A 16,327-nucleotide genomic window follows, 5' to 3' on the forward strand; every position below is an offset into this window, starting at 1 on the left:
TGCATCTCGCCCCATGTGTGGTAATTATTGAATGTGTTTGGTGTGTTCGTCATGGGTGATGAAAAATTTTGAGACTAGAGAGACGTGATGGTTACACAACATTGTGGATGTACAATGCCACTGCATTGTGTACTTTAAAATGGTTAATTTTGTTACATGAATTTCACCTAAATTAACAATAACAACAACAACAACAAAAACTTAAGCCAGCACTTGGTTTGGCTATTATGGAGTTTTGTGAGAAACAGTGGTTCATCTCCCAGAGAACTGGCCCTAGTTTCCTAAGAAGGCAAAAGGAGACTCCCATGAACGGTACACAGGACCTCTCTGCACTATTTTTTTTGCCACTTCTTGTGAGTCTGTAATTATTTCAAAATAAAAGTCTAAAAGAAAAATAAGGACATTTGTGAATGTGGCTGCCCCATGCTTCCCACCCTCTGGCTGACACTCAGAGACTGATCACCTCTTGGAGTCCTGGAACTTATCCCAGGTTTTAGACCCTGAAGGGCCTGTCTGTGGCTGGCGTCTGCAGGCAGCATCCCGAGCCAGCTCAGAGCATAGTTTAACTTTCACTTTTGTTTTCTCCAGAGGAGCCAGGAAGAGAGCTGTAACTAGCAGCCACTCTTACTCCCTTGGCCTTGGTGCCTGTTTGCACTGGCTACAGCAGGGCGCTGGTCCCTGCAGTCACTGCCTCCTACACAAAGACCCTGTCTCTGAGTTCTGTAGCCTACTGTTCAGCCCCAGGTTTGAAGATGGATGCCCTGGATGCTTCAAAGCTGCTGAATGAAGAGCTGTATTCAAGACAGCTGTGAGACTTGAGGTGGGGTGGAGAGTGGGCTGGTCTTCAGACCTCTGATACACAACTGCTTGCCTCCTGCTTCCCATCCACAGGTATGTGCTGGGCTCACCTGCCATGCAGAAGATTCGGGGAGCCAGGGTCCTGCTGTCAGGTCTGCAGGGCCTGGGGGCCGAGGTGGCCAAGAACTTGGTCCTGATGGGGGTGGGTAGCCTCACTCTGCATGATCCCCACCCCACCTGCTGGTCTGATCTGGCTGCCCAGGTAAGTGTCCTGGGGGACCTATGGGCTGCCAGACCAAGGTAGGGGCACAGCCCAAGAGGAGTGTCTTTACTCAGGCATACTGGCTCTCTCCCTAGTTTCTCCTCTCAGAACAGGACTTGGAAAGGAGCAGAGCCGAGGCCTCTCAAGAGCCCTTGGCTCAGCTCAACAGAGATGTCAAGGTCATCATGCACACGGGTGACATCACTGAGGACCTACTGTTGGACTTCCAGGTAAGCCCAGGCCTGCAGCCCTCAAGAGCAGGAAGGGCTGGTCGGTGGTTTTGGCCCTGCTGATCAGTGTCTACCCAGGTGGTGGTGCTGACTGCTGCGAAGCTGGAGGAACAGCTGAAGGTGGGTACCTTGTGCCATAAGCATGGAGTTTGCTTTCTGGCGGCTGACACCCGGGGCCTTGTGGGGTGAGTAAGACTGCCTGCCTAGCCTACCACATTACGGCCAGCAACTGGCCCCATGCTGTCCTCAGCTCCAGGTTTGCCCCAGTACCCCTCCAGTCAGCTTCAGGTCTAGCCCGGCATGCCTTTCTGATTCTCATCCCCAGTCCTGCCCTCTGGTTCCTCCACCCTAGCCTCCAGACCTGCTCCAGTAACCCTCTCAAACTTCTAGTTCCTAAGCCTCTCCTAGCATTTCTTTCCCAATTCTGGCCCTCTGGCCCTGCCCTACTATCCCCTATCCTTAAGCAGAGCCTGTGAGCTGCCTCAGTGACCCCTACCATCCCATCTCAGGCAGTTGTTCTGTGACTTTGGTGAGAATTTCACTGTGCAGGACCCCACAGAGGCAGAACCCCTGACAGCTGCCATCCAGCACATCTCCCAGGTGGGTGCTGAACTGTGGACACTCACCTGCTGACCAAGGAGAGGCTGCCAGGGCCTGCGGAAGGCAGGTCCAGGCACCCCTGAGCCAAGCTTCCTCCTACCCAGGGCTCCCCTGGTGTTCTCACTCTGAGGAAAGGGGCCAATACCCACTGCTTCTGTGATGGAGACTTGGTGACTTTCTCGGGAATTGAGGGAATGGTTGAGCTCAACGACTGTGCTCCCCGGTCTATCCACGTGCGGGGTAAGCCAATCCCATTCCGACTCCAGGTGCAGGGCCCAAGCCTCCACTGGGAGTGAGCACAGTCTGGCCCTTGGAATGGGCTGTCCCTCCACCTTCTTCATGGTGCAGCAGGTCTGGGACACAGACGCAAGATAGGATGGGGTGTGGGAACTACTCAGGCTCAAGGGTCATACTGACTAGACTTGATCGCCCTCAGAGGATGGGTCCCTGGAAATTGGAGACACAGCAACTTTCTCTCGGTACTTGCGTGGTGGGGCTATCACAGAAGTCAAGAGACCCAAGACTGTGAGACATGTGAGTGCAAGTGCATCCGAGGTAGGGGAGCTGGTCGCCTTGAGGGGCCCACAGCATTCTGGACTAGTCCCTGAGCCAGGTGCCCTTGCAGAAGTCCCTGCACACAGCCCTGCTCCAGCCCCATGTGGTAGCCCAGAATCCCCAGGAAGTTCACCGCGCTCACTGCTTGCATCAGGCCATCCGTGCACTGCACAAGTTTGAGCACCTCCATGGCCGACCACCCCAGCCCTGGGATCCTGTGAGTAGCCCTGTTGCCCCAACCCCCAGCCTCTGTCATTTATTGGGGTCCCACTTAGCAGAGGCAACAATGACAATTCACAGATCCAAGTTTGATCTGCTAACACTGCAGCCTCTCGAGACTGGTTCCATGGAAGTGCCAGGCACACATCCTGGGGACCCCTGCTATACTCTGACCCCTCAGATCTGTGCTGGAAGCTGCACTCAGATTAGTGAAGCCTCTTGGGCTGCTGTCTGTTGCTGGGCATCCTCTAGTGGTTCTGGCAGCAGGGCCAGGCCTTCCCACCTAGGCTTCTGCTTCCTCTTCTATGGAACAGGGTGGATGGAGGGTGGCTGGAAGGATTTGAGTACAGGGTGGAGCTCCGGGTGGGGCTACTTTGCCCACAGAGTCCTATCAACAGGTTGACGCAGAGACTGTGGTGGGCCTGGCCCAGGACCTAGAACCACTGAAGTGGACAGAGGAAGAGCAACTAGAACAGCCATTGGATGAGGCCCTAGTGCGGACAGTTGCCCTAAGCAGTGCAGGTGTCTTGAGCCCTATGGTGGCCATGCTGGGTGCAGTAGCTGCCCAGGAAGTGCTGAAGGTGGGCACAGACATGGGTGTGGGAGGTACTGGGAAGGTGTGGAGTTCAGTGTGTGTATCAGAGGGTACCCAGCGCCAGACAGCCGCCCTGGAGGCTTCACCAACCTGGGTGCAGCCTCCAGCCAGAATCTGAGGGGGTCAGGAGGCAGCAGGAATGCCCAGCCTAAAGTGCTCCCCCAGGCGATCTCCAGGACATTCATGCCTCTGGATCAATGGCTTTACTTTGACGCCCTCGATTGTCTTCCGGAAGATGGGGAGCTGCTTCCCAGTCCTGAGGACTGTTCCCCGGTGAGAGCCTTGTCCAAAATCAGGACTAGGGGAGAGGCATGAGGAATGGCCTCCAGGTCTTGATTCAGAAAACTCAGTGTAAGAAGGAGATGCAGGCCAGTAGCCACCACTGACTCCTGTCTCTGTTCCCTAGAGAGGCAGCCGCTATGATGGGCAAATTGCGGTGTTTGGGGCTGATTTTCAAGAGAAACTGAGCCGCCAGCACTACCTCCTGGTGAGCTGTGAGGTGAGGTTGGGAGTGCCTTTGGGAGGACCAGCCCAGCCCCTCTGGCTAAAGCTGTTCCTGCCAACAGGTGGGTGCTGGTGCCATTGGTTGTGAGCTGCTCAAAGGCTTTGCCCTAGTGGGACTCGGGGCTGGGAACAGCGGGCGCTTGACTGTTGCCGACATGGACCACATAGAGCTCTCCAACCTCAGCCGTCAGTTCCTCTTCAGGTCCCAGGACATTGGTGTGAGTGCTGACCCCTCCCCACACTCCTGCGTCCCAGACTGTCCTCCCATACAGCTTCCCACCCAGCATCTTCCTGCTCTCTTCCCAGAGACCCAAGGCAGAGGTAGCTGCAGCAGCTGCCCAGGGCCTGAACCCAGACTTACAGGTGATCCCACTCACCTACCCACTGGATCCTACTACAGAGGACATCTATGGGGATAACTTTTTCTCCTGTGTGGATGGCGTGGCTGCCGCCCTGGACAGTTTCCAGGCCCGTGAGTGCTTGACCTCGAAGTTCAGTCCCTTGCCTACAGCTGTGCCAGCCCCACTTCTGACCCGCTGCTCCCTTGCCAGGGCGCTATGTGGCTGCTCGCTGCACCCACTATCTGAAGCCATTGCTGGAAGCAGGCACATTGGGTACCCGGGGCAGTGCTAAAGTGTTCGTGCCACATGTGACTGAGGCCTACAGAGCCCCTGCCTCAGCTGCAGCTTCTGAGGATACCTCCTACCCTTTCTGTACCGTGCGGTACTTCCCCAGCACAGCCGAACACACCCTGCAGGTAGGGAGCACCCTGGAGACCCCCACCCCACCCAGCTCAGCCCTCAGCTGCAGACCTGTTCTCCACCTGACACCTCATTCTTCTCCCTTCTTTACAGTGGGCTCGGAATGAGTTTGAGGGACTCTTCCGACTGTCTGCAGAGACCATCAACCACCACCAACAGTAAGGCCACCAACAGGGGCAGATGGGAGTCCAGGGCTCCAAGCACAAGTCTGCAGGACTCACTCTCACACTTCCTCATCTCTCTGCAGGGCACACAGTTCCCTGACAGACATGGATGGGGCACAGACACTGACCTTACTGAAGTCAGTGTTTGGCGTCCTGAGACAGCGTCCACAGAACTGGCAAGACTGTGTGGCATGGGCTCTTGGCCACTGGGAACTCTGCTTCCATTATGGCATCAAACAGCTGCTGAGGCACCTCCCACCTAATAAAGTGTGTGGCTAGGGGTCAGGAGGCTGGGGGCTCAGGGAGACCAGACTGAGCCCAGCAGACTCTATTTACCTAGGTGCTTGAGGATGAAACTCCCTTCTGGTCGGGTCCAAAACGGTGTCCCCAGCCCTTGGAGTTTGACACTAACCAAGTGAGTGGGATTCCCTGGGGAGTTCCAAGATAGCGATGTGGCCCCTCAGAGCAGAGGTAGGCACTTCTGCATTCTGCAGAGATGCACAGATGGCCAGAGAGAGCCATGCTTGTGTACATGTGGGTGTCTACATGTGAGGCAAAGGCAGGCACTCAAATAGATCCACAAATGGACAGTGACCCCCACCCCATGCACTCATACACGCTTACGCGCACCCATGCCTGTGCTCCTGCTCTTGGTCTGGTTGCAGGACACGCACCTCCTCTACATATGGGCAGCTGCTAACCTGTATGCCCAGATGCATGGGCTGCCTGACTCACGGGACTCGACTGCACTCAGGGAGCTGCTGAAGTTGCTGCGACAGCCTGACCCACAACAAATGGTCCCCATCTTTCCTAGTAACCCAGAGCTGGCTTCGGCTTCTGCTGAGTTTGGTGAGGCTCCTGGCCCTGGCCCCCATGCTGTCATTCAAGGGCTTGAACCTGTCCTGTCCTCAGCCTGTGCTGCAGAAGGAAGATAGGGCCTAGGGGACCTACAGCCAATTCACTATCTCTCAGGCCTTCTATCTCACTCCTCCGTAGGTTTAGGCTTATCCTCAGGTCTCTCAGTAGGTCTTCTTCCTGCTGCCTACCCCACATCCCAGTTCTTGTGGCAGATTCTTGGCAAAATAAATAAATAAAATCCATTGGTTCCTGGGGAGTGCCTAGCTATGGCCCACAGGTGAGGACAGAGTCACAGAGGTGCATGCACACACACAGGTGAAGACCGGGGCTTCTAGAGAGAATACTGTAGCATTAATTAAGGGGGCTTCTTGATTTGATGAAGGAATAATAAGTGACAGCCTTGGCAGAGACCAAGAATAGGCACAGGGTTCCAAGAAGAGTGCAGGACACAGGGGCTAAGAACTGTCCCTACATCCCCTCCCCTGACAGGCCCTGAGCAGTTGAAGGAACTGAACAAAGCCTTGGAAGTCTGGAGCACGGGCCCTCCCTTGAAGCCTCTGATGTTTGAGAAGGTGGGAGCCCAAGTGGCAGTGAGGAGTTGGGCTGGGGAGTTTGTGGAGAAAGGTCAGGAGCCAAGAAGGTAGTTTTGGAGCCCCTTGGCCTGAGTTCTCCCAGCAATGCCCTGGAAGCAGCTCACCTTCCCTGAACCTCAGCCTGTCTGATCAAGGGGGGATGGAGGTCACCACCCAGAATTGTATGGAGACCTGTGCAGTGGCACACAGTTGGCCATGGTGAGGGGTACAGCTGCAGTATTAACACTACTTTGACTTGGGCCTTACAGGATGATGACAGCAACTTCCATGTGGACTTTGTGGCAGCGGCAGCTAGCTTGCGATGTCAGAACTATGGGATTCCACCAGTCAACCGAGCCCAGGTAACCCCACCCCTTGAGGCTCAGGCCTGGAGGTGGGGGCCAAACCCTGGCCCTATGCCTCGGGCCCAGACCAAATCTCTTGTCCTTGGCAGAGCAAGCTAATCGTGGGCCAGATTATCCCAGCCATTGCCACCACTACAGCAGCTGTGGCAGGCCTAGTGATCCTGGAACTGTATAAGGTGGTGGGTGGGCCACGACCTCGTAGTGCCTTTCGCCACAGCTACCTACATCTGGCTGAAAACTACTTCATCCGCTATATGCCTTTTGCCCCAGCCATCCAGATGGTGAGCCCATGATACCTCACCCTTAGCCCCACTAGGACTGGGCTTCCCCTGCACCTACCCACACAGGCCCCAATCTAGCTGCTGGCTCTCATTGAGACTCAGACTGTGCAGGAGTCCTTAAGATTCCCTCCAGCCCTCTTCCTGCTATGAAGCCAGGCTGAGACCTGTCAGACACAGGAAGCAACCGTCAGCCATCCCCACCCCCAACCCTCCAAAGCCCAGGATCTAGGGGAGCCGCAGCTTTAACTCATTAGTGGAGTCAGACATTCCCCACAGTTCCCTCCTTCCCTGGAGTACCCCTGAGGGGTAGGTGGTGGGGAGGGGACCAGGGCCTCAGCCCCAGAAAGGGTCTAGCTTTCCCCTGCATGGCACAGGGGCCCTGGCCTACCTTCTGCCAGCTGAATTAAAGGGTAACAGGCTTGCACTAGAGGTGTGGGGTCTGCAGCCCTGAGTGTATTTGTATCACAGGTGTGAGTGCAACTGGGGTCTGGGCGTCCCTGGTGTGTGGGCATGGAAGGAGCAAGCTTGCACATCTGTGTGCCAGATGGGAGTGCAGGGCTCCCATCTTCCTGTGTCCTTAATGTGGCATGTGTGGATATGCATGTGGGTACACGTGTGTGTGTTCCTGGGCTTGTGGGCATGTGTTTCTGTGACTGCAGGGCTGTAAATGTCTCCAGCCATGTTCCTAGGCTCTGCAGTTGGCATTTCCTTGGGGCACAGGACAGGGGTAGAAGGAATGCCCTCACAAGGGAGAGGGCAGAGGTCATGGGCCAGCACTGGGCTTCTGCAGAGCAGCCTGGGGTCCCTCTGGACATAGCACACAGAGCCCCTTTGTGAGTCGCCCTGCCTCTAACCAGCACACAGGCTGTCTTTGTTCATGGATTGGAGCTGGTGAAGGAGAAGCCCCCATCTCACCTCTAGCCTAGTCTCAGCTTGACCTCAGTGTGTTTTCTCGGGGGCTGGTAGGACCCCCTAATCCTGGTCTCTAGATACCTGCCAGCCACCCTTCTGTCCTCAGCTCTAGGTACCAGAACCCCAAGACTCTTGGAAGGAAAGGGGAGAGCAGGAGGAAGGCTTTATGCACTGTATCCCTGCTGGGGTCTCTGGGACAGTGGAGCCCTGGTGATCACTATGCCCTTTGCCCCTGTGTCCCGATGAGTAGCCCAAGGCCCTGGCAGTACAAGATGGGGGGACAGGATGTGCCCCCCAGCTCCCAGCCTTGTCTTTGAGGAACAAGCAGCTTTATCAGAGGCTGCAGAGGCCCTGCTCTGGGTTTCCTCAGGAAGCACCACCCCCTCATCCCCCACCCTCATGACCGGCCCATGTGATGGATTGTCTGTTTCCCTGTGTGGGCCCCATAGCCCCATTTCCTGTGCTGGCCCCGGCCTGGGCAGGGAGGGGGCTGAGACTCTGGGCCCAGATCCCACCTCTTCCCCCACCCCTGGCTCCTGCTTCCTGCTAGTCCAGCTCTTCCCCTAGGAAAGGCTGCTGGTAACTGGGATGGGGGTAGGGGGGAGGTAATAAGTCTCTCACTACTCCCCTACCTCACCCCAGTTCCATCACCTGAAGTGGACCTGTTGGGACCGTCTGAAGGTATCAGCTGGGCAGCCTGAGAGGACCCTGGAGTCGCTGCTGGCTCATCTTCAGGTGTGCCCTGTCCCTACCCCACCCCCTAGGCTCAGCCCAGCCTGGCCCAGTTGGTTTCTGACCTTTCTCCCTCTAGGAGCAGCACGGTTTGAGGGTGAGGATGCTGCTGCACCACCCAGCCCTGCTCTATTCAGCCAGATGGTCGCCTGAAAAGCAGGCCCAGTGCCTGCCCCTCAGGTGAGCCCACTCGGGGCTTTAGACAGGCCCCACCAGTCCCTGGAGGCTGGGGCTGGGGGCCACACAGCCTTTCATCTTCCCAGCCCCATTCTGGGCCCCTCACACCTCCCCAAGCATTCTTTCACCAAATGGAGCCAGCAAATGGGCTGGGGGTGGGGTGAGGGCTGAGAGCCTGAGGAGGAGCCTTCAGGAGCTGCCTATTTGGCCAGCCCCACAGGCTCCCCACATGCTGTACAGCCCCCTTCACAGCCCACCCCCAAGGGACCCACAGCTTCCTGCCTCCCGCTTGCCTCACCAGCTGCTCCTAAAATAGTTTCAGATGTTTCCTGTCTTGAGCGTCTCCTGCTCCTGGCTTGGGCTCCTAATGGCCCGCCAGCACCCTCCCTAGTCCATGCCAGGCTGCCCTCTGCTTGCCATTGCTCACCTCTCCAATCTTCCCTAAACCCCACCCCCACCAGAGTGACAGAACTGGTTCAGCGGGTGACAGGCCAGAAACCTACTCCTGGGCCGCGAGTGTTGGTGCTGCAGCTGAGCTGTGAGGATGAGGAGGAGGACACTGCCTTCCCACCTCTGCACTATGAGCTGTGACAAGGCAGCCACCACATCACCTAGCTCGATGGAGCCCTGCATCCCAAGCCCTCCATTGTAAGCCCACAGTAGGCACTCAATAAATGCTGTTGAAGGAAGGCATAGTGGAAAGGATGGATGGTAGAACACAATGCAGTAATGCACACGGGTGTGACACGGGCAAGACAGGGACCCTCACACGGAAACAAAAAGCTCTTCAGAAGATTCGTATGCCTGGGCTGTGCCTCACAGGGCTGGGGCTGCCTCTTAGCGCCTCAGGGGTATGGAACCAGGACAGTCTAGAAAAAAGGCTTTTATTGTCCCAGGCTGGAGGGCAGGGTCAGAGGTAGCTGACATCATTGCAGATGATGGGCTGTCGGCTTCGGCAGCTCATGAGGGCTGCAAAACGTGAGACGTCTGTAGGCAGTTCAGTTTCTGGGCGAGGTGGGCATGACAGTCGCTTTCCTGCCATAGCTGTCTGCCGAGCCCTGGCCAGCCGGCGACGAAGCTGCTCAGAGAGGCCAAGTAGGAACTGAGGGGGTCGAGCACGGGCACGGGGCCCACCTCCATCACCCCCTTCACTCCCTGCCTCAGGCAGCTCCATCCAATTGTGCACCAAGTCAGCAAAGCAATTGTCCCCCAGTACCAGGGGCTGGCGACTGCGACCCCTGTTCAGTAGGGCTGCTGTCCAGTCCTCTGCTTCCAGTCCCTGCCAGTGCTCCAGGCAGGCATCTGGGGTGGACTTGGGCCGTGGACGGTGGCTAGGTGGTGCACTGGCTACTGGGGCTCTGCCAGCCATGGGGAGGCCACTGACTGAGAGGCGCTGCCTACGAAGGGGCTGTGCTGAGGGTGCTGGGCGCTGGGGTGCAGGCAGTTCTTCCTCTCGCCATGTGCTGCCCGACACCTCGGAGAAGCCAGAGTCCCAGTCCAGGGCATGCTCCCTGGGGCCTCCCAAGGCTGCATCCCTGTCTTCTGTCACCACTGCTTCCTCCTCTTCCTCCTCCTCCACACAGCAGACTGAGTCCTCTTCCAAGGCACCTGAGGCCCTAAGCTGGTGGCTGGGCTGCACATCTGGGCCAGTTTGGGGGGTTGGCTGCAGGGAGCCAGGCATTGGGGGTGAGCCTGTGTCCCGGCCACACAGCTGAGGGGAAGAGAGGGTAGAAGTCAGAGAGGTATCACTTGTCACCCCTTCCTGCCTGCCTGCCAGGCCAGTCCAGAGAAGAGAGGGTCCAGGAAGCTTGGATAGGCCTGCTGGCCTGGGCAGCCGGGTGCTAGTGAGCACAGGGCAGGCATGGGGGTGCTGGCACTTGAAGCTGGTGTGGTTCTCATCCACCGACCTGGTGGCAGTCCGGCAGGCTGCAGCACGTAGGGCCGGGCAAGTCGGCACACGCCACCAGGGCCGGCGGGCGGGCAGGCAGGCAGGGTTGCGGGCCTGAACGGGTAAGTAGGTCTTGCCCAGGACTGGAGGGGCATCCAATGCCTATTGGGGGATTCAGTTCCCCAAAGCGTCTTTCAGAGAAAGATCCCTTGCTAACTGAGGGGTAGAAGAGGCACAAATCAGCCTGAAGTAGGGGGCGTTCACAGCAGCGCCAGCACCTCGTGAGTCCCTTGCCGCCCCATGCCCCGTCCCCAAAGAAGTCCCCTTTCTACTCTCTCCTCCTGCGCAGTTCCAGCAGCACGGCCAGCTGGGTGCTGTTACCTGATGCCCAGCGCAGTTCCCAACTGTCCGAAACCCGACACGGGCCATCTGGGCCATAGGCGCCGCGCCGCCCCCACCCTGCCTCGGACTGGCACACTAGCCACCCCGCACCCGTTTGGTGTTCGGGCCGGGCGGCAGCCTGGCACCCCGCACGCGTCCTCACGAACCGCACCCGCTCCCAAGCCTCACCAGTTCCCAGCGGAGCTGGCTGAGGAAGCTGTCAAGCCGAGCGCTGTGCATGTCCGTGCCGAGATCCCCACCGAGCCTGCCAGCTCCTCTCGGAACCCCGGCGGAGCGACGCTGAGAGGGCTGGGCTGGCCGGCCAGCGGCGCCCTCAGCCTCCGCCTGGCTGCGCGGCTCCTCGCTCTCCGTAGCTCCAGCCGCCGCCGCCCCGACATCTGGCATCAGCGCCCCGCCCCAGCCCCGCGGCCAAACGGGGCGGGGCTAAAGCCCTGCATCCCTCCCGACTCCGCCGCGGCTCTTGCGGGGAAGGGCGGGGTCGTAGCTGGAAGTCGGACGGGGTCGGGCCGGGGACCTTCAATCCCCTGACAGTTGAGCAGACCCTGCGTTTGCTGCATGACGCAGGGCAGGTCGCCTTATTGTGGGGGCCTCACCCTCCCCATTTATTCTATGGTGGAATAGCGGTCCCTCCCACGGGGCGCCGTGCTGCGCCCGCTTGTAGGCAGAGCGCCAAGGATGGTCGGACCCAGAGAGGTTGTGGCCCACTAGGGGTCTGACCCACGGGACCCGTTCCTGAGGCTGGCTTTGGCACTCCGTGGACGGGATGGAAGTGGGGTTCGGCCCGTCTGAGGATTCAGAGAGCGCGGGATTTTGTGGCAGCGCATCCGCGGGGCCTCAGTCGCGTCCCAACCAAGCTAGACGGGACTGCCCTCTGGTGGGGAGTGCTCGGCTAGCCACGAGTCCAGCGGCGACACGCGACCATAGGCATTCCCTCTGCCGGTACCAGGTGCAAGCTGAGGGTCGGTGCAGGGGTGAGCCTGTCTCCTGAGGCTGCTCTATTATCGCAGGCTGGGTTTAAGGGTAGCGTAGCTGCAGACAGACTGGACACACCAGCAACAGGAAAATACGAGGGAAGGAGGGCTATGGGCTAGCCTGGGGAAGGACAGTCTCAGGAGGTGACATCAGGATGCAATCAAGAAGAGGGGCATTCTAGACAGAAGAAGCAGCCAGGGAGAAGATCCCGAGGGACAGGAACGGTACATAAAGAAGGTCCAGATGTCTGTGATTGGTGGTGGTGGTGGCAGAAAGGAAAAGGTTAGCAAAACCAGGCACCAACGGCCTTATAGCAGAATGTGGGTTATGTTCTTGGTGTGATGAGGAGCAATGGGGGCCTTTGAGCAGGAATCACCTGGGCTAGCCCTTGTTTAGATAATTCCAGCTGCTTTCAGAAAAGGATTCTGCAATGAGTGGAGGCCCCTGCCCTCATGCAGGCAAGGAAGGGGAAGGCCTAGGCCTGGGCAGGGCAAGTGCACTGAAGGGGGTCACTTTGGGGTATGTTTTGGAGCCAAAATCAGTCTTGCTGATGCATGGATGTGGGCAGGAAAAGAGAGGCATCAAGCATGACTCCTACATTTCTGGCATTAACAGCTGGTTGGATGAAATTGCCATAAACTGATCTGGGAAAGACTGGATTCAGTGATCATTTATGGACATGTAACCCTTGAGATGCCTGTTAGACATCCAACAGTAGTTGCAGGGTCAGCCGCTAGGTGTATGACTCTAGACTTCAGGAGAGCGATCAGCACTGGAGCCTTGGATCTGGGAGGCATAGGACAGAATGGATGATATGTAAGGCCATAGGCCTGGATGAGGTGGGGTGGGAGATGAATGCAGACAGAGGGGGACAGCAACCAAGATTGTGCCCTGGAACATTCCACGAGGTGGAAATAGGGGAGATATGAAGCAGAACTATCAAAGAGGCTGAGCAGGAACAGCCAGGAGAAATATGAGAGTGTAGGGACTCAGGAGCCAAGGGGAACAAGCATTGAATGCTGCCAAGGCAGTGAGGATGAAGAACAAACCACTGAATTCTGCAGTGCATGGGTCATTGGGAACCCTGACAAGGGAAGTTTTGTGTAGAGATGGACAAGCCTTATTAGAGTGTGTAGAGAAAAGAGTGAGGGCTGAAGAACTGGAGACAGATAATGAAGACAACTTTTTTTTTTGAGACAGCACCTCACTCTGTTGCCCAGGCTGGAGTGTGGTAGCACGATCTTGGCTCACTGCAGCCTCGATCTCTGGGGCTTAAGTGACCCTCCTATCTCAGCCTCCTGAGTAGCTGGGACTATAGGCATGTGTCACCACACCCAGCTAATTTTTAGTATTTTTTTAATAGAGATGGGGTTCCCCATGTTGTCCAGGCTGGTCTCGAATTTCTGAGCTCAAACGATCCTCCTGCCTCAGCCTCCCATACAGGCATGCGCCACCATGCCTGGGTAGAAAACTTTTAAAAAATTAACATAGACCGGGCGCGGTGGCTCACACCTGTAATCCCAGCACTTTGGGAGGCCGAGGCAGGTGGATCACAAGGTCAAGAGTTCGAGACCACCCTGGCCAACATAGTGAAACCCCGTCTCTACTAAAAATACAAAAATTAGCTGGGTGCAGTGGCAAGCACCTGTAATCTCAGCTACTCAGGAAGCAGAGGCAGGAGAATCACTTGAACCCAGGAGGTGGAGATTGCAGTAAGCCGAGATCATGCCACTTCACTCCAGCTTGGGTGACAGAGCGAGATTCCATCTCAAAAAAATAAAAAACAAACAAACAAAAACCTGACATATGGCTAGGCACGGTGACTCATGACTGTAATACCAGCACTTTGGGAGGCCGAGGCGGATGGATCACGAAGTCAGGAGTTCAAGACCAGCCTGGCCAAGATGATAAAACCCCATCTCTACTAAAAATACAAAAAAAAAAAAAAATTAGCTGGGTGTGGTGGTGGGCGCCTGTAATCCCAGTTACTTGAAAGGCTGAGGCAGAGAATTGCTTGAACCCAGGAGGCAGAAGTTGCAGTGAGCTGAGATTGTGCCACTGCATTCCAGCCTGGGAGACAGATTTAGACTCCATCTCAAAAAAAAAAAAAAAAAAAGACATAATATAAACACAATAGATGAACAAATTTGAAAGTTACAGTTCTATAAATGTATCTGTAGACAGTTGTGCAACTGCCACCCAGATAAAGATATAGAACTGCCTCAGCAACTCCTGGAAGCCAACTGGTGCCCTATCCAATTGATATTCTCAAAGGTAAACAGTATTTGTATTTCTATCATAAAGGATTCCTTTTGTTTGTTGGATGTAGACAACTTTTTTTTTTTTTTTTTTTTGACAGGGTCTTGCTCTGCCACTTAGGTTGGAGTACAGTGGCACAATCATGGCTCACTGCAGCCTCGATCTCTTGGAGTTCAAGCAATCTTCCTACTTCAGCCTCCTGAATGGCTGGGACTATAGGCCTGCACCACCATATCCAACTAATTTTTTGTAGAGATAGGGGTTTCACTTTGTTGCCCAGGCTGATATTGAACCGCTGAGCTCAAGTGATTTTCCCACCTCAGCTTCCCAAAGTGCTGGGATTACAGATATGAGCCACCACACCCAGCAAATTTTGAGAGATTTTGTTGATGGTTGGGCTCGTATTTTATAGACAGATAATGTTCTAATGGAGGGGGTCCAGATGGAGTTGAGACTCTGTGGGTTAGCAGGTCCTGGGCCCAATTTTCCTGGGTGCTGTGCTTGCTCTATCTCCAAGGATTGGATGACCAGTTTCCTCATCTGAACCTCAATCCTCCTCCACTTCCATGCCCTTGGAGTTGTAGTAATGAAGCGGCAATGGAAAATGGGATATTCTGAGCCTCTGGAAGCTTGCCAGGGGGCTAGAACTCAGTCACCAGGGATGGGTGGGGCTAGAATCCGGGAGGCCCAGGAATCCCGCCTGCCCAGCTATGTTTGAGCAACTGACCTGGCAACAGGGTAGGTCAGACAAACAGCCTAGCTTTCTGAAGCCTCCTCTGCTGTCTCTGTCTTCAGGTCATCATGGTGCTGCTCAGGCTCCTCGTGCTCCTCTTTGCTCTGGTGGTCTCTGGTAAGGAGGTAGTGGGTGGGGGAACCCTAGTTTCCCCTTGATATCCTGACCTTCCTAAATAAGCTACCATAGAGGACAGGGGTTGGGGGAGAGGTAGGAAAGTATAAGAATCTGAACCCCTGGCCCTCATCCCTTATCTTGGCTGCTTCCTCAAACAAGTTCTCACTCCCCATCTGTGAAATGTTGGATGCTGGGTACAAGGAAAGACCTTAGCTGCTTGGCCCCAAGGTGTGGCCAGGCTCTGTGGCAAAAAGACAGAACTATGCTAGTATGTGTGGTTCCATCAGCCTGGGGAGCCTCCAGCCTGAATTCTCTGCTTTTCACAGACCTCCACAGCCTGCCCTGGTTTATAAATGTCTCTGAGAGCCAGGGCCCTGGCACAGTCCTTCAGTTTTTCTCCTTCAATTGCTCCTCCTACACACCCACACCCACCCTGGAGTTGCTCAATGTCCAGCCACCCACCACCTTCTTCAACCCACCCAGCTTGGCCAGGTGGCAAGGGACCTATGTGGGCAAGGTAAGGTCATGTGTACAACTGGGGACTGTGGGGGCAAAAGGGCAGACCTAAAATTTCCAAGCTCCACATGGGCACTGCCTACCCACCACAGTTGACCTTGAGCAGCTCTGCTCGACTGGATGCCCTGATGGTGAACCACTACAAGCTGTGGCTGAAGTTTACATGCGGCAACTATGTGACGGAGGGACCACTGTTTGTGGATGTGCAGCGGGACCTTAGCCATATCCAGTGTGCTGGTCAATTTGCCAGTCCAGGTGAGGCCAGGGGCAGTCAGTAGGAGGTGGGCAGGCATGGCCCAAACAGATCCTCCCTGACTTCCCCTCTGGCCAGCTGGGGAAATGATTCGGGTGCCAGAGACAGTCAGACCTGGGGCTCGGCTGTACATTCTGCTCCTCCCAGGCCTGGAACTCCACAGAGCCCAGGTGAGCCTAGAACATGGGATGGTGGGTGACAGGATGGGGGCTGGGGGGATGGAGAGAGTAAATTAATCCTGCCTGGCCAGGCACAGCCTGCAGAGGAACCTTGCAGCAAAGGCATAGATGAGCCTCTACATGATGCATGTTCTCGGAGAGCACTGCTGAGGGCTGCTCACCCCCAGTGACCATGGCTGTTCCCACAGGGACATCTCAGGGGCTGAGTTTCTTCTTTCAAGATCTGCTATGTGTTCTCAGTTCTCTATGACAATTTTGCATTACTGCTGTTAAAAAAAAAAAAAAACAGGTAATGGCCAGGCACAGTAGCTCACACCTGTAATCCCAGCACTTTGGGGCCTGAGGCAGGCAGCCTCAGGAGTTTGAGACCAGCCTGGCCATTGTAGTGAGGCTCTGTCTCTACTAAAAATACAAAAAAAAAAA

General features: G+C 56.0%; 3 protein-coding genes across 11 annotated transcripts in view; 2 read left to right on the top strand and 1 right to left on the bottom strand.

The window, feature by feature from the left end:
- The first annotated feature begins 567 nt into the window (after nucleotides 1-567).
- UBA7 (ubiquitin like modifier activating enzyme 7) lies at nucleotides 568-9,278 on the top strand. Of its 5 annotated transcripts, none has more exons than XM_017501123.2 (24): nucleotides 568-808; nucleotides 892-1,060; nucleotides 1,156-1,290; nucleotides 1,369-1,475; nucleotides 1,800-1,890; nucleotides 1,995-2,130; nucleotides 2,327-2,424; nucleotides 2,516-2,662; nucleotides 3,063-3,245; nucleotides 3,425-3,532; nucleotides 3,666-3,758; nucleotides 3,826-3,981; nucleotides 4,070-4,235; nucleotides 4,315-4,520; nucleotides 4,618-4,682; nucleotides 4,772-4,955; nucleotides 5,029-5,103; nucleotides 5,354-5,537; nucleotides 6,036-6,118; nucleotides 6,388-6,480; nucleotides 6,573-6,764; nucleotides 8,319-8,411; nucleotides 8,488-8,588; nucleotides 9,047-9,278. In XM_017501123.2, the coding sequence occupies exons 1-24, from the start codon at nucleotides 753-755 to the stop codon at nucleotides 9,174-9,176; spliced, it is 3,051 nt and encodes a 1,016-aa protein (XP_017356612.1). In that variant the 5' UTR covers nucleotides 568-752; the 3' UTR covers nucleotides 9,177-9,278. The 5 variants fall into 5 exon arrangements, with proteins under 5 accessions (XP_017356612.1, XP_017356736.1, XP_017356890.1 ...); XM_017501175.2 differs by having other exon boundaries at nucleotides 569-808; nucleotides 3,666-3,746; XM_017501247.2 differs by lacking the exon at nucleotides 3,425-3,532.
- A 174-nt stretch (nucleotides 9,279-9,452) lies between these two features.
- INKA1 (inka box actin regulator 1) lies at nucleotides 9,453-11,705 on the bottom strand. 2 transcript variants are annotated; one of them, XM_017501520.2, is made up of 2 exons: nucleotides 11,044-11,705; nucleotides 9,453-10,296 (listed from the first exon to the last, which is right to left on the bottom strand). In XM_017501520.2, the coding sequence occupies exons 1-2, from the start codon at nucleotides 11,257-11,259 to the stop codon at nucleotides 9,496-9,498; spliced, it is 1,017 nt and encodes a 338-aa protein (XP_017357009.1). In that variant the 5' UTR covers nucleotides 11,260-11,705; the 3' UTR covers nucleotides 9,453-9,495. The 2 variants fall into 2 exon arrangements, with proteins under 2 accessions (XP_017357009.1, XP_017357091.1); XM_017501602.2 differs by lacking the exon at nucleotides 11,044-11,705 and adding an exon at nucleotides 10,855-11,037.
- A 3,130-nt stretch (nucleotides 11,706-14,835) lies between these two features.
- Nucleotides 14,836-16,327, top strand: part of CDHR4 (cadherin related family member 4) — an 8,505-nt gene continuing 7,013 nt past the window's right edge. For all 4 annotated transcript variants that reach the window (XM_017502249.2, XM_037742545.1, XM_017502404.2 and 1 more), the window contains exons 1-4: nucleotides 14,836-14,956; nucleotides 15,283-15,473; nucleotides 15,565-15,727; nucleotides 15,804-15,895. In XM_017502249.2, the coding sequence (XP_017357738.1) occupies nucleotides 14,908-14,956; nucleotides 15,283-15,473; nucleotides 15,565-15,727; nucleotides 15,804-15,895 (495 nt within the window). In that variant the 5' untranslated portion in view covers nucleotides 14,836-14,907. The remainder of the gene's footprint in view (nucleotides 14,957-15,282; nucleotides 15,474-15,564; nucleotides 15,728-15,803; nucleotides 15,896-16,327) is intronic.

This window comes from Cebus imitator, unplaced genomic scaffold (genome assembly GCF_001604975.1).
Source record: "Cebus imitator isolate Cc_AM_T3 unplaced genomic scaffold, Cebus_imitator-1.0 Scaffold0, whole genome shotgun sequence".
In the NCBI taxonomy this organism is placed as follows: domain Eukaryota; kingdom Metazoa; phylum Chordata; class Mammalia; order Primates; family Cebidae; genus Cebus; species Cebus imitator.

Bases quoted from the DNA above. Each gene is read 5' to 3' on its own strand.
- UBA7 (XM_017501123.2), top strand. From the start codon at position 753: ATGGATGCCCTGGATGCTTCAAAGCTGCTGAATGAAGAGCTGTATTCA. The intron at 3,982-4,069 runs GTGAGTGCTGAC...CTCTCTTCCCAG, and splicing joins TCAGGTCCCAGGACATTGGT to AGACCCAAGGCAGAGGTAGC. The intron at 5,104-5,353 runs GTGAGTGGGATT...GTCTGGTTGCAG, and splicing joins TGGAGTTTGACACTAACCAA to GACACGCACCTCCTCTACAT.
- INKA1 (XM_017501520.2), bottom strand. From the start codon at position 11,259: ATGCCAGATGTCGGGGCGGCGGCGGCTGGAGCTACGGAGAGCGAGGAG. The intron at 10,297-11,043 runs GTGAGGCTTGGG...TCTTCCCCTCAG, and splicing joins GCCAGCTCCGCTGGGAACTG to CTGTGTGGCCGGGACACAGG.